At 36.7% G+C, this 17,319-nt stretch overlaps 1 protein-coding gene across 1 annotated transcript in view; it reads left to right on the plus strand.

Moving 5' to 3' along the window:
• The window catches only part of mta1 (metastasis associated 1), a 161,870-nt gene that overhangs the window by 30,186 nt on the left and 114,365 nt on the right, over positions 1–17,319 (plus strand). The window contains exon 2 of the mRNA XM_062040974.1: positions 8,873–8,940. Within this exon, the coding sequence (XP_061896958.1) occupies positions 8,873–8,940 (68 nt within the window). The remainder of the gene's footprint in view (positions 1–8,872; positions 8,941–17,319) is intronic.

Consider the following 17,319-nt stretch of genomic DNA (forward strand, 5'->3'; position numbering starts at 1 on the left):
AGACGCTAAAATGAAGAATTAAATTAAAATGTATTTATTATTCTTTACCATAAAAATAATAAATTTACTTGAACATTGATTTAAATTGTCAGGAAAGAAGAGGAAGGAATTTAAAAGGTAAAAATGTATATGTGTTTAAAAATCCTAAAATAATTTTTTCTCTAAAATTGTCTTTCTGAAAGTTATAAGAAGCAAAGTAAAAAAACGAATGAATGTATTTAAACAAGTGAAGACCAAGTCTTTAAAATATTTTCTTGGATTTTCAAATTCTATTTGAGTTTTGTCTCTCTCAGAATTAAAAATGTCGGGCAAAGCGAGACCAGCTTGCTAGTAAATAAATAAAATTTAAAAAATAGAGGCAGCTCACTGGTAAGTGCTGCTATTTGAGCTATTTTTAGAACAGGCCAGCGGGCTACTCATCTGGTCCTTACAGGCTACCTGGTGCCCGCGGGCACCGCGTTGGTGACCCCTGGGATAGACTGACCATACGTCCTCTTTTCACCGGACATGTCCTCTTTTGCGGGGCTGTCAGGGCGGAGTTTCTTAAATGCCTCGAATGTCCGGCATTTTGAGTTAGGGTTGCGTGTATTTTCAATGTACGTTCAGGGTTAAGAAGGGGTTAAAAACAAAACAGATTGTGCGCGCAGCAGCATTGGTGAGGGAGGGGCAGAGACAGAGATAGAGAGAGAGTTATGATAAACGCGCATGCGTCGCCAGGCTCTGCTTTTTATCCATAGATTTATCACATTTAATTTGTTATTATCTATAGCAGGGGTGTCAAAAGTGTGCCCCGGAGGCCATTTGCGGCCCACAGCTAATGTTTTAAAGGCCCACGGCACATTCTAAAAATACTATTCAAATAAACAAAAACATAACAAAAGTGAAATAAAAAAGCTTAAAGGTTAAATGTCATTTAGAAAAAGTTGCAATGTTGACTAATAAAACAAAGCTGTTTTTTATTCTTTCAAACTGTCATTGCTCAAAACATAATATTGAATCAAAATCAATGTTATTATGAATTATTGACCTATCCAAGGTTCCCATTACTTCTCATCAAATATTACACTAAGAAAAATGTTTTTGGTGGAAGATTTTGCAAAGTTGGTAAATAAATAACTACAGGTTTCCGATAATATCGGTCTGCCGATATTATCGGCCGATAAATGCGTTAAAATGTAATATCGGAAATTATCGGTATCGTTTTTTTTAATATCAGTATGGTTTTTTATTTTTTATTTTTTATTTTTTAAATTTTTTTATTAAATCCACATAAAAAACACAAGATACACTTACAATTAGTGCACCAACCCAAAAAACCTCCCTCGCCCATTTACACTCATTCACACAAAAGGGTTGTTTCTTTCTGTTATTAATATTCTGCTTCCTACATTATATATCCAATCCAATCCACTTTATTTATATAGCACATTTACACAACAAGAATGTTTCCAAAGTGCTGCACAGCCACGTTAAAAACAATATTAAAAACACTATTAAAAACGATATTAAAAATAATATTAAAAACAATATTATGCTACACCAATGACTGAATAAAAACAAAGAATAAATGAATAGAAAACCAATACAGAGACAATATAAAAAATAAATATGATTAAAAACGATTTTAAAAGGGTAAAACCAATTAAAACAGTAAAATAGACATCAAAATTTATAACCCTAACCCTAACCACACAGGACAACAGAGGACAGTAGACCACACAACTCACGTAGTGTTAAAAGCCAAAGAATAAAAGTGGGTCTTAAGACGAGACTTAATACACTCCACTGTGGGAGCAGTTTGAACATGGAGGGGCAGAGTGTTCCAGAGTTTAGGGCCGACCACAGAGAAGGCCCTGTCTCCCCTGGTTTTAAGTCTCGTCCTGGGCACCACGAGCTGGAGCTGGCTCAATCAATATATCAATATATATCAATACAGTCTGCAAGGGATACAGTCCGTAAGCACACATGATTGTGCGTGCTGCTGGTCCACTAATAATACTAACCCTTAACAGTTAATTTTACAAATTTTCATTGATTACTAGTTTCTATGTAACTGTTTTTATATTGTTTTACTTTCTTTTTTATTCAAGAAAAGGTTTTTAATTTATTGATCTTATTTTATTTGATTCATTTTTTTAAAAAGTACCTTATCTTCACCATACCTGGTTGTCCAAATTAGGCATAATAATGTGTTAATTCCACGACTGCATATATCGGTTGATATCGGTATCGGTTGATATCGGTATCGGTAATTAAAGAGTTGGACAATATCGGCATATCGGATATCGGCAAAAAGCCATTATCGGACATCCCTATAAATAACCCAAAAATTTATATTTTGTTGTTTTCTTACTGTACCAAAAATGAACTGGACCGTGACCTCTAAACCGAGGTACGTACCGAACCGAAATTTTTGTGTACCGTTACACCCCTAGAAAATACATGTCAATATTGTACAAATATTAAGGGGTCATATTATGATTCTTTTTTTTCTACATTTAAAAGACTTCCTTGTGGTCTACATAACATGTAATGGTGGTTATTTGGTCAAAATGTTGCATAGATGAGGTTTTAAATGCCATCTTCAAGCCGCTTTCTGATTTACCTGTCTTATGTATGTGCCTCCACTCCGACTGCGTTTTCGTCCGTCATCTTTGTTTTTTTTTTTTTTAGCGCTTCCTATGGAGTCTACTGACAGATTATGTTAGCACTGTTCGCCACCTTGTATTTGAAGTGGCAACAGCGGAGGATGCATGTGCATGTATGAGCCAGTCTGCCCCACAACAAGAGGGTAGAGAAAACAAAGGAGCTTATTGACCTCGCGCAAAACACTTTGGGTAAATCTCTGCTGTTGTCACCAATGGCAAACACGTCACCGGTGGGCCACATTCCCGACGGCTCGTTTCACGGCAGTAAGGCAAAGTGTTTTATAAATATCTACGCCAGGGGTCACCAACGCGGTGCCCGCGGGCACCAGGTAGCCCATAAGGACCAGATGAGTAGCCCGCTGGCCTGTTCTAAAAATAGCTCAAATAGCAGCACTTACCAGTGAGCTGCCTCTATTTTTTAAATTTTATTTATTTACTAGCAAGCTGGTCTCGCTTTGCCCGACATTTTTAATTCTAAGAGAGACAAAACTCAAATAGAATTTGAAAATCCAAGAAAATATTTTAAAGACTTGGTCTTCACTTGTTTAAATAAATTCATTAATTTTTTTACTTTGCTTCTTATAACTTTCAGAAAGACAATTTTAGAGAAAAAATCTAACCTTAAAAATGATTTTAGGATTTTTAAGCACATATACCTTTTTACCTTTTAAATTCCTTCCTCTTCTTTCCTGACAATTTAAATCAATGTTCAAGTAAATTTATTTTTTTTATTGTAAAGAATAATAAATAATATTTAATTTAATTCTTCATTTTAGCTTCTGTTTTTTTGACGAGGAATATTTGTGAAGTATTTCTTCAAACTTATTATGATTAAAATTCAAAAAAATTATTCTGGCAAATCTAGAAAATCTGTAGAATCCAATTTAAATCTTATTTCAAAGTCTTTTGAATTTCTTTTAAAATTTTTGTTCTGGAAAATCTAGAAGAAATAATGATTTGTCTTTGTTAGAAATATAGCTTGGTCCAATTTGTTATATATTCTAACAAAGTGCAGATTGGATTTTAACCTATTTAAAACATGCCATCAAAATTCTAAAATTAATCTTAATCAGGAAAAATTACTAATGATGTTTCATAAATTATTTTTTTTAATTTTTTCAAAAAGATTCGAATTAGCTAGTTTTTCTCTTCTTTTTTTCAGTTGAATTTTGAATTTTAAAGAGTCAAATTTGAAGATAAACTATGTTTCAAAATTTTATTGTCATTTTTTTCGTGTTTTCTCCTCTTTTAAACCGTTCAATTAAGTGTAAATATCATTAATTATTAATAATAACATAGAGTTAAAGGTAAATTGAGAAAATTGGCTATTTCTGGCAATTTATTTAAGTGTGTATCAAACTGGTAGCCCTTCGCATTAATCACTACCCAAGAAGTAGCTCTTGCTTTCAAAAAGGTTGGTGGCCCCTGATCTACGCCATGTCTCCACTGTTTGATTTGACATTTTCAGGACCTATGCAGATCCCAAAATACAAAACCCAAAACCAGTAAAGTTGGCACGTTGTGTAAATAGTAAATAAAAACAGAATACAATGATTTTCAAATCCTTTTCAACCTATGTTCAATTGAATAGACTGCAAAGACAAGATGCTTAACGTTCGAACTGGAAAACTTTATTTTTTGCAAATATTAGCTCATGTTTCAAAAAAGCTGGCACAAGTTGCAAAAAAGACTGAGAAAGTCGAGGAATGCTCATCAAATACTTATTTGGAACAAGACTTAAGTACATCATATCAAAAGATGAGTCTTAGTTTTTATTCTAATTAGGGTCCAAAAAGCCCAAATAGCAAAGAGAAATAAAAAAAAGCATGTAAACAAACAGCTTGGGCCTCAAAGGCCTACTGAAAGCCACTACTAGCGACCACGCAGTCTGATAGTTTATATATCAATGATGAAATCTTAACATTGCAACACATGCCAATACGGCCGGGTTAACTTATAAAGTGACATTCTAAATTTCCCGCTAAACTTCCGGTTGAAAACGTCTAGATATGATGACGTATGCACGTGACGTCAAATCGTTGAAACGGAAGTATTGGTACCCCATTGAATCCAATACAAAAAAGCTCTGTTTTCATCTCAAAATTCCACAGTATTCTGGACATCTGTGTTGGTGAATCTATTGCAATTTGTTTAATGAACAATGAAGACTGCAAAGAAGAAAGTTGTAGGTGGGATCGGTGTATTAGCGGCTGGCTGTAGCAACACAACAAAGAGGACTTTGACTTGGATAGCAGACGCGCTAGCCGATGCTAGCCGCCGACCGCACGGATGATCGGGTGAAGTCTTTCGTCCTTCCGTCGATCGCTGGAACGCAGGTGAGCACGGGTGTTGATGAGCAGATGAGGGCTGGCTGGCGTAGGTGGAGCGCTAATGTTTTTATCATAGCTCTGTGAGGTCCCGTTGCTAAGTTAGCTTCAATAGCGTCGTTAGCAACAGCATTGTTAAGCTTCGCCAAGCTGGAAATTATTAACCGTGTATTTACATGTCCATGGTTTAATAGTATTGTTGATCTTCTGTCTATCCTTCCAGTCAGTGGTTTATTTATTTTGTTTCTATCTGCATTTGAGCCCGATGCTATCACTTTAGCTCCGTAGCTAAAGTGTTTCGCCGATGTATTGTCGTGGAGATAAAAGTCACTGTGAATGTCCATTTCGCATTCTCGACTCTCATATTCAAGAGGATATAGTATCCGAGGTGGTTTAAAATACAAATCCGTGATCCACAATAGAAAAAGGAGAAAGTGTGGAATCCAATGAACCAGCTTGTACCTAAGTTACGCTCAGAGTGAAAAAAGATACGTCCTGCACTGCACTCTAGTCCTTCACTCTCACTTTCCTCATCCACAAATATTTAATCCTCGCTCAAATTAATGGGGTAGTCCTTCCTCCGGTGACGTCACGCTACTTCCGGTATAGGCAAGGCTTTTTTTAATCAGCGACCAAAAGTTGCGACCTTTATCGTCGTTGTTCTCTACTAAATCCTTTCAGCAAAAATATGGCAATATCGCGAAATGATCAAGTATGACACATAGAATGGATCTGCTATCCCCGTTTAAATTTAAAAAATTCATTTCAGTAGGCCTTTAAGAGGTTAAAGGCCTACTGAAAGCCACTACTAGCGACCACGCAGTCTGATAGTTTATATATTAATGATGAAATCTTAACATTGCAACACATGCCAATACGGCCGGGTTAACTTATAAAGTGACATTTTAAATTTCCCGCGAAACTTCCGCTTGAAAACGTCGCGGTATGATGACGTATGCGCGTGACGTCACGAGGTCAAGGGAAGTGTTTGGACCCATACAAATACCTCTGTTTTCTTCGACAAAATTCCACAGTATTCTGGACATCTGTGTTGGTGAATCTTTTGCAATTTGTTTAATGGACAATGGAGACTGCAAATAAGAAAGTTGTAGGTGCGATCGGTGTATTAGCGGCTGGCTGTAGCAACACCAACACCAGGAGGTTGTGTTGTGTTTTGAGTTGGATAGCAGACGCACTATGGTGAGTACAGCTTTGGCTTCCAAACATTTGATCGCTTGCCCGTACGTGCGTGTCGATATGTGCATGTCACGTACGTAACTTTGGGGAAATGTATGTTTCTTGCCGACTCTGATGGCGGCCGGGGTGTCGTCAAAAGCGTACAACGCCCGCCGCCGCATCTAAGTTAGCTTCTATTTTTTTAGCTTCGCCAAGCTGAAAATTATTAACCGTGTATTTACATGTTCATGGTTTAATAGTATTGTTGATCTTCTGTCTATCCTTCCAGTCAGGGTTTTTTTAAATTTAGTTTCTATCTGCATTTGAGACTGATGCTATCACGTTAGCTCCGTAGCTAAGTTAGCTTCTATTTTTTTAGCTTCTGCAAGCTGAAAATTATTAACCGTGTATTTACATGTTCATGGTTTAATAGTATTGTTGATCTTCTGTCTATCCTTCCAGTCAGGGTTTTTTTTTATTTAGTTTCTATCTGCATTTGAGACTGAAGCTATCACGTTGGCTACGTTGCTAGGTTAGCTTCTATTTTTTTAGCTTCGCCAAGCTGAAAATTATTAACCGTGTATTTACATGTTCATGGTTTAATAGTATTGTTGATCTCCTGTCTATCCTTCCAGTCAGGGATTTATTTAATTTAGTTTCTATCTGCATTTGAGACTGATGCTATCACGTTAGCCCCGTAGCTAAGTTAGCTTCTATTTTTTTAGCTTCGCCAAGCTGAAAATTGTTAACCGTGTATTTACATGTTCATGGTTTAATAGTATTGTTGATCTTCTGTCTATCCTTCCAGTCAGGGTTTTTTTTAATTTAGTTTCTATCTGCATTTGAGACTGATGCTATCACGTTAGCTCCGTAGCTAAGTTAGCTTCTATTTTTTTAGCTTCTGCAAGCTGAAAATTATTAACCGTGTATTTACATGTTCATGGTTTAATAGTATTGTTGATCTTCTGTCTATCCTTCCAGTCAGGGATTTATTTAATTTAGTTTCTATCTGCATTTGAGACTGATGCTATCACGTTAGCCCCGTAGCTAAGTTAGCTTCTATTTTTTTTAGCTTCGCCAAGCTGAAAATTATTAACCGTGTATTTACATGTTCATGGTTTAATAGTATTGTTGATCTTCTGTCTATCCTTCCAGTCAGGGTTTTTTTAAATTTAGTTTCTATCTGCATTTGAGACTGATGCTATCACGTTAGCCCCGTAGCTAAGTTAGCTTCTATTTTTTTAGCTTCTGCAAGCTGAAAATGATTAACCGTGTATTTACATGTTCATGGTTTAATAGTATTGTTGATCTTCTGTCTATCCTTCCAGTCAGGTTTTTAAAAAATTTTGTTTCTATCTGCATTTGAGCCTGCTATCACGTTAGGTCTGTAGCTAAGTTAGCTTCTATTTTTTTTAGCTTCGCCAAGCTGAAAATTATTAACCGTGTATTTACATGTTCAGTCACTGTGAATGTCCATTTCGCGTTCTCGACTCTCATTTTCAAGAGGATATAGTATCCGAGGTGGTTTAAAATACAAATCTGTGATCCACAATAGAAAAAGGAGAGAGTGTGGAATCCAATGAGACCTTGTACCTAAGTTACGGTCAGAGCGAAAAAAGATACACCCCGCACTACACTCTAGTCCTTCACTCTAAAGTTCTTCATCCACGAATCTTTCATCTTTTCGCTCAAATTAATGGGGTAATCGTCGCTTTCTCGGTCCGAATGTCTCTCGCTGCATTGTAAACAAAGCGGAATTGTGAGGAATCCTTAGTCTTGTGACGTCACGCTACTTCCGGTACAGGCAAGGGTTGTTTTTATCAGATACCAAAAGTTGCGATCTTTATCGTCGTCGTTCTCTACTAAATCCTTTCTGCAAAAATATGGAAATATCGCGAAATGATCAAGTATGACACATAGAATGGATCTGCTATTCCCGTTTAAATAAAAAAAATTCATTTCAGTAGGCCTTTAAGTAAATCTAAATCGCAATTTTACTAGATTGAGTTCAGTTTCACCTGAATAAAACTGTAATTTCACAAGAGTAAATGCGTCATTTTGTAAAAATTCCTTTTACAAGAAAAACATTTTAGGATTTTACAGTATCATAGTCATGATTTTACCTAATTAGGGTTGTCATTTTACAATAAATAAGTCGACATTTTACGAGAATACCGTAATTTCACCAATTGTAATTTCAAGGGGAAAAAATTATATGAGGGGCTACTAATTCCTCTTTGGGTCTATTTTCAAATGTAAACAAACGGCGCGTACAACGTCGGTTTTAGCCCCAAACTATATCACAATTCTAATGGTGGGCAATTTCTAGCCCGTTTGCCCATGGGGGAGAGTGGGGGATGTGTGTGTGTTTCGGGGGGTCCACGAGAAGAATAGTAGCTCCAGGCAGCCAACCAAGTGCAGGGTATAATCTGACAGCGCTCAGCCAAGACACATGCCGGGCTAAGACCAGGCGCCCCACCAAGCCTGGGGGCCTGCGGGGACATCCTGGTGAGCGCTAAACCTCCGATGAGTCTGGACCCGTGCCAGCAGCCACACATGTATAAATATATACACCAAACAATACCATTGTAAGTGTGAGGGTTGTGATCACATATGGCTGTGAAATGTATATTTTTGGTGTTCCTCCTGAGCCTGGCAATTTCTCTTGTCCCCCTTTGCTAATTTTCCACCCCACATCTTCTTCTCTTTGCCCCCATGCAGATTATGTTTATTTTGAGAACTCCTCCAGTAACCCGCTGCTGATCAGGAGGATAGAGGAGCTGAATAAGGTGAGTGTGGGTGTGCGTTTTTTATTTATCAATAATGGTGATTTAACGTCCTGCATCCTCCAGAATGTATCTTTTAAATAATTAACCAACAGTTGGAATCAGTATGCGCGGCTGCACTCCTTTCTAATGACTGCCCGCTTCACAAAACAGGCGGGCGTTTTTTTATTGGGAATGAGGCAATTTTTCGAGGTTTGTTGTCTGTTAGACCGCGGGTGAAATAAGTGTCAGACAGCTGTTTAACGGCCACACATGCAGTCACCCACCACATTAGGCACCAGGGTTGGCCCAATACCGATATTTTGGTACCGGTACTGATACCAAAATGTATTTAGTAGGGGTGTAACGGTACACCAAAATTTCGGTTCAGTACGTACCTACATAAATAAGACAGGTAAATCAGAAAGCGGCTTGAAGATGGCATTTAAAACCTCATCTATGCAACATTTTGACCAAATAACCACCATTACATGTTATGTAGACCACAAGGAAGTCTTTTAAATGTAGAAAAAAAAGAATCATAACATGACCCCTTAATATTTGTACAATATTGACATGTATTTTCTAGGGGTGTAACGGTACACAAAAATTTCGGTTCAGTACGTACCTCGGTTTAGAGGTCACGGTTCGGTTAATTTTTGGTACAGTAAGAAAAAAACAAAATATACATTTTAGGGTTATTTATTTACCAAATTTGCAAACTCTCCACCAAAAATATTTGTCTTAGTGTAATATTTGATGTGAAGTAATGGGAACCTTGGATAGGTCAATAATTCATAATAACATTGATTTTGATTCAATATTATGTTTTGAGCAATGACAGTTTGAAAGAAAAAAAAAACAGCTTTGTTTTATTAGTCAACATTGCAACTTTTTCTAAATGACATTTAACCTTTAAGCTTTTTTATTTCACTTTTGTTATGTTTTTGTTTATTTGAATAGTATTTTTAGAATGTGCCGTGGGCCTTTAAAACATTAGCTGTGGGCCGCAAATGGCCTCCGGGGCACACTTTTGACACCCCTGCTATAGATAATAAAAAATTAAATGTGATAAATCTATGGATAAAAAGCAGAGCCTGGCGACGCATGCGCGTTTATCATAACTCTCTCTCTCTCTCTCTCTGTTACTGCCCCTCCTCACCAATGCTGCTGCGCGCACAATTTGTTTTGTTTTTAACCCCTTCTTAACCCTGAACGTACAATGAAAATACATGCAAAATGCCGGACATTTGAGGCATTTAAGAAACTCCGCCCTGACAGCCCCGCAAAAGAGGACATGTCTGGTGAAAAGAGGACGTATGGTCAGTCTATCCTAGCCCGTTAGCTGCTAGCATGCCGTGTGTTGTGCCTCGGTGTGCATTGTTTACACAACGTGCGGTACGCTACTTTATATGTCCGTGTGGAAACTCGTTCGGTACACCTCCGAACCGAACCGGAACCCCCGTACCGAAACGGTTCAATACAAATACACGTACCGTTACACCCCTAGTATTTCGATGCTTTTCGATACTTTTCTAAATAAAGGGGACCACAAAACATTTCATTATTGGCTTTATTTGAACAAAAAAATCTTAGGGTACATTAAACATATGTTTATTATTGCAATCGAAGAACAATTTTGGCTTTAAATAAAATAGTGAACATACTAGACCAGGGGTCGGCAACCTTTACCACTCAAAGAGCCATTTTGGCAAGTTTCACAAATTAAAGAAAATAATGGGAGCCACAAAAAATTTTTTTTAATTTAAAATGAAAAACACCGCATACAAAGCTTAAATTGCTTTGTGCTATGTTAACCATGGGTCTCAGACACACGCACCGGCACGCACCTTAATATGGAAATTTGATGCTAGTGCGGCCCGCGAGTTTTGAATGAATGGCGCTTGATAGCGTCATACTTGCCAACCCCCTCATTATTTCCGGGAGACTCCCGAATATCAGGGCGTGATGGCACTGCTTTTGGCGCCCTCTACAGCCTGCCCAAACAGTGTACCTGCTCAACCGCATGTAGAATGCAGCTTGAGCTTGCTCACGTAAGTGACAGCAAGGCGTACTAGTTCAACAGCCACACAGCTTACACTGACGGTAGCCGTACAAAAACAACTTTAACACTGTTACGTTACAAATATGCGCCACACTTTGAACCCACACCAAAAAAGAATGACAAACACATTTCTGGAGAACATCTGCACTGTAACACAACATAAACACAACACAACAAATACCCAGAATCCCATGCAGCCCTAACTCTTCCGCTCAACCGACGCACGGAGGTGGGGAGGGTTGATGTCTGGGGGGGTTTGGTGGTAGCGGGGGTGTATAATCTAGACCGGAAGAGTTAGGGCTGCATGGGATTCTGGGTATTGGTTGTGTTGTGTTTATGTTGTGTTACGGTGCGGATGTTCTCCAGAAATGTGTTTTTCATTCTTTTTTGGTGTGGGTTCACAGTGTGGCGCATATTTGTAACGTAACAATGTTAAAGTTGTTTTATACGGCAACCGTCAGTGTAAACTGTGTGGCTGATGAGTAAGTATGCTTTGCTGTCTCCTACGTGTGCAAGTAAAAGCTAAATACAACATGTGGCCGGGCTGGCACGCTGTTTGTAAATGCTATAGAGGACAATTACTGCAGTGCATTTAGGGCACGCCCTTAAATTAGTAATTAGAGTGAAAATAGGATTATAATTGCCCTGGGAGTTTTCTAGGAGAGGCACTGAGATCCGTAAGTCTCCTGGGAAAATCGGGGGGTCGGCAAGTATGCAGCTGAGCCGCATCAGAGTGGTCAAAGAGCCGCATGCGGCTCCGGAGCCGCGGGTTGCCGACCCCTGTACTAGACAACATGTCTTTTAGTTGTAAGTAAGCAAACAAAGGCTCCTAATTAGTCTGCTGAGGTATGCAGTAACATATTGTGTCATTTCACATTTTATTATTTTGTCAACATTATAAAGGACAAGCTGTAAAAATTGTTTATTAATCTACTTGTTCATTTACTGTTAATATCTGCTTATTTTCCGTTTCAACATGTTCTATCTACATTTCTGTTAAAATGTAATAATCACTTATTCTTCTGTTGTTTGGATACTTATTAGTTTTGGATGATACCATAAATTTAGGTATCGATCCGATACCAAGTCGTTACAGGATCATACATTGGTCATATTCAAAGTCCTCATGTGTCCAGGGACGTATATCCCGAGTTTATAAACATAATATGGGGGGGTCACCCACATATGTGGTCCTCTCCAAGGTTTCTCATAGTCATTCACATCGACGTCCAATTGGGGTTGTGAGTTTTTCCTGGCCCTTATGTGGGCTCTTTACCGCGGATGTCGTTGTGGCTTGTGCAGTCCTTTGAGACACTTGTGATTTAGGGCTATATAAATAAACATTGATTGAATATAAATTAAAAAACAAGGAAAAAATATGCATGTAATCATAGTAGTATCGACTAGATACGCTCGTGTACTTGATATCATTACAGTGGATGTCAGGTGGCATTTGTTTACATTCAATGACGCCGGTGAGCTATTGTATCCTCCTACGGTGTGTAGTGAAGCATGTTTAGCTATTCCTCGTCCTGCAGGGATGATACTTGTCACCATGGAGGTGAGGATTAGTGATTTAGAAGTAGCTAAAACACTGCCGACTGCGGGTGGATTTTAGCCGCTAGCTCGCTAGCCATGTCTTAAAGCACCTCTTCTTGAGGGCGTTTCAATGTTATAACTTCACCTTTATCTTTAGTTCTTAGGCTAAAATGCGTCCATTCTCCATTTTATGTCTACACACATTGTCCGTTTAAGTCAGGGGCCACCAACCTTTTTGAAACCAAGAGCTACTTCTTGGGTAGTGATTAATGCGAAGGGCTACCAGTTTGATACACACTTAAATAAATTGCCAGAAATAGCCAATTTGCTCAATTTACCTTTAACTCTATGTTATTATTAATAATTAATGATATTTACACTTAATTGAACGGTTTAAAAGAGTAGAAAACACGAAAAAAATGACAATAACATTTTGAAACATAGTTTATCTTCAATTTCGACTCTTTAAAATTCAAAATTCAATCGAAAAAAAGGAGAGAAAAACTAGCTAATTCGAATCTTTTTGAAAAAATTCAAAAAATAATTTATGGAACATCATTAGTAATTTTTCCTGATTAAAATTAATTTTAGGATTTTGATGACATGTTTTAAATAGGTTAAAATCCAATCTACACTTTGTTAGAATATACAACAAATTGGACCAAGCTATATTTCTAACAAAGACAAATCATTATTTCTTCTAGATTTTCCAGAACAAAATTTTTTAAAATAAATTCAAAAGACTTTGAAATAAGATTTAAATTTGATTCTACAGATTTTCTAGATTTGCCAGAATATTTTTTTTGAATTTTAATCATAATAAGTTTGAAGAAATATTTCACAAATATTCTTCTTCGAAAAAACAGAAGCTAAAATGAAGAATTAAATTAAAATTTATTGATTATTCTTTACAATAAAAACAATAAATTTACTTGAACATTGATTTAAATTGTCAGGAAAGAAGAGGAAGGAATTTAAAAGGTATATGTGTTTAAAAATCCTAAAGTCATTTTTAGGGTTGTATTTTTTCTCTAAAATTGTCTTTCTGAAAGTTATAAGAAGCAAAGTAAAAAAAAAAAAAAGAATTTATTTAAACAAGTGAAGACCAAGTCTTTAAAATATTTTCTTGGATTTTCAAATTCTATTTGAGTTTTGTCTCTCTTAGAATTCAAAATGTCGGGCAAAGCGAGACCAGCTTGCTGGTAAATAAATACAATTAATTTTGCTATTTGAGCTATTTTTAGAACTGGCCAGCAGGCTACTCATCTGGTCCTTACGGGCTACCTGGTGCCCGCGGGCACCGCGTTGGGGACCCCTGGTTTAAGTACTATGTGATTGTGCGCTGCCGAACATGCTCCTCTTCTCGTAAAAAACAGCAATGTCATGACGTGACGACGTGCTGTCATGCCCGTTAAAAAAAATAAATATGGGGAACAGGTACTTTTCAAACAGAGTATATTACCGTTTTTGATTCATTCGTACCACTATACTAGTACCGGTATACCGTACAACTCTATTAGGCACACAGTACAAGAGCTCTATCAAAAAATGTGGCTTTTATAAAGATGTCAATGCTCACTTATGATTTATCCATTAGAAGCCAGAAGACTGTACACGAGTCGCAGGGGTTCCCCACTGTGCACAGCTAATATGGCAGCTGTTTAACATGATTGACACGCGGCTCAGGGTGACGCTTTGATTCAACTTGTCACTGTCAATCACTTCTCAAGTCCTCCATGGACTTATGGTACGCAACCAACCTGAGAAAACCACTCAGAACGACTGCACAATTAAAACATGAGTATAAAAACTAATGATAAAGGAGACACTATAAACACTGTTTGAAAACATGTTGGGTTGGGCGATGTAGACGATGTAAATTATACCATATTTTTTCCCGACGATAATTTTTAATGCTATTTTTATATCGTGATAATGCATTTTTATACTCTGCAAATTTAACAGTGACAAGAGAACGGACACTTCCTAAATACACCCCAGAGTCCTCTCGAGCACTGCTAGCCACTTAGCTCGAGGCTAACGTCCTTACACAGGGTTTTAGCTACTTCTATTCCTAACCTCCATGACGACAAATAAAGTATGTTTCTTACAAGTATCATTATCACTGCAGGACGAGGAATAGCTCAACATGCCTCACTACACACCGTAGGAGGATACAATAGCTCACCGCTAATAGCAAGGTTGCACTCCTGAATGTAAACAAATGGGTGGATCTATACAAATGTCAACTGTAACAATACCATATAGTAGATACTACAATGATTACATCAACATTTTTTATTATCACAAAATCTTTGACATTTTTGTTATTGTTTACAAACTCAGGAGAACTTTAATTATGACCAATGTGTGATTCTGTAACGACAGTTGAACCTGGATTTACGAACTTAATGGGTTCCTGAACAAAGTTTGCAAATGGAAATGTTTTTATAGTAAAGAAGAGTTCCCCATAAGAAACATTTTAAACAATAATTGGTTCCAGCCTTGGCGAAAGTCCATATTTTAGTAAAAAACTGCACACTTTGAAGACACTGTGTATATATATATATATATATATATATATATATATATATATATATATATATATATATATATATATATATATATATATATATATATATATATATATATATGTGTATATGTATATGTATGTATATATATATGTGTATATGTATGTGTATATGTATGTATATATATATGTGTATATGTATATGTATATGTATGTATATATATATATATATGTGTATGTATATATATATATATATATATATATATATATATATATATATATATATATATATATATATATATATATATATATATATATATATATATATATATATATATATATATATATATATATATACACACACTACCGTTCAAAAGTTTGGGGTCACATTAAAATGTCCTTATTTTTCAATGAAGATAACTTTAAACTAGTCTTAACTTTAAAGAAGTACACTCTATACATTGCTAATGTGGTAAATGACTATTCTAGCTGCAAATGTCTGGTTTTTGGTGCAATATCTACATAGGTGTATAGAGGCCCATTTCCAGCAACTATCACTCCAGTGTTCTAATGGTACAATGTGTTTGCTCATTGGCTCAGAAGGCTAATTGATGATTAGAAAACCCTTGTGCAATCATGTTCACACATCTGAAAACACTTTAGCTCGTTACAGAAGCTACAAAACGGACCTTCCTTTGAGCAGATTGAGTTTCTGGAGCATCACATTTGTGGGGTCAATTAAACGCTCAAAATGGCCAGAAAAAGAGAAATTTCATCTGAAACGCGACAGTCTATTCTTGTTCTTAGAAATGAAGGCTATTCCACAAAATTGTTTGGGTGACCCCAAACTTTTGAACAGTAGTGTGGATGTGTATATATATATATATATATATATATATATATATATATATATATATATATATATATATATATATATATATATATATATATATATCTCATGAGGAGTGGTCAAATCCAGCAGATTTGGTCCTATTTTCAGTAGAGCCATAATAAATTCATAAAAGAAGCAAACTTCATGAATGTTTATTGTGACCAACAAGTATGTGCTACAATCACATAAGAGTTGTAGAAATTATTGAAAACTCAAGACAGCCATGACATGATGTTCTTTACAAGTGTATATAAACTACTGACCACGACTGTACATAAATTAAAGAGGCATCAATAATAAATTTTTAATCGAATCGTAGCTCATGAATCGTATCGCAATCGAATCGTGAAGTGCCCAAAAATTCCCCCCTCTACTAACTAACTAAAACGCTAGCTCAAAGCGAATGACTAGCCACCTGAAGCTATACAGCGCTACTTTGACAGTTGGGCACATTTAAAGCCTTTCTGATCACACAAAGTGATCTCTGGGTCCAACACAGCTCGGACCGGCACAAGGTATGACAATTGTGGGAATAAACATGTCAGAAGTGCCGTCGGAGCTCTTTGAAATGGCCGCATGAACAGATTGTGACGTAAGGGGCCCCATCTCTTCAAAATGGGGCCCCTTTAATAAGTATCGAAATACATTTTGGTAATAATAAAAATAATAATAATAGATTTTATTTGTAAAAAGCAACCTCAAAGTGCTACAGTGTATTGAAAAAATTATAAAAAGTTAATAAAAATAAATAAAAATAAAAAGTATATCTAAAAAAAGGCTTTTTTAAAAAGAAGGCTTTTTAAGCCTTTTTTTAAAAGCATCCGCAGTCTGTGGTGCCCTCAGGTGGTCAGGGAGAGCGTTCCACAGACTGGGAGCGGCGGAGCAGAAAGCCCGGTCTCCCATTGTTCGGAGCTTTGTCCTCGGAGGTTGGAGGAGGTTAGCCTGTCCGGAGCGGAGGTGTCGTGTGGAGGATTTGGGGGTGAGCAGTTCTTTGAGGTAGAGGGGGGCATTACCATGGAGGACACCGGTGGGTTAGTAGGGAGACTTTGTATTCAAGCCTGAGTGGAACAGGAAGCCAGTGAAGGGTTTTGAGAAGTGGTGCAGTGTTTCCCATAAACTGCCAAGATACCTGTGGTGGTGGGGGCGTGGCTATGGGCGTGGTCACCATGACATCATCGAGTAATTTACATAATTTACTACAATGATATGATTTTCTCTAAAAAGGCTCAAAAAATGTATACTTACTAATTATTAATAACAGTTTTGTTTTAAACGTCCATCCATCCATCCATCCATTTTACAATAACATTACAACACTTTATGTACATATTTATATACAGATTTGAACAATAAGTTATTCACTGAAATATATTTATT

The sequence above is a fragment of the Entelurus aequoreus genome, linkage group LG03, assembly GCF_033978785.1.
Source record: "Entelurus aequoreus isolate RoL-2023_Sb linkage group LG03, RoL_Eaeq_v1.1, whole genome shotgun sequence".
Lineage (NCBI taxonomy): Eukaryota > Metazoa > Chordata > Actinopteri > Syngnathiformes > Syngnathidae > Entelurus > Entelurus aequoreus.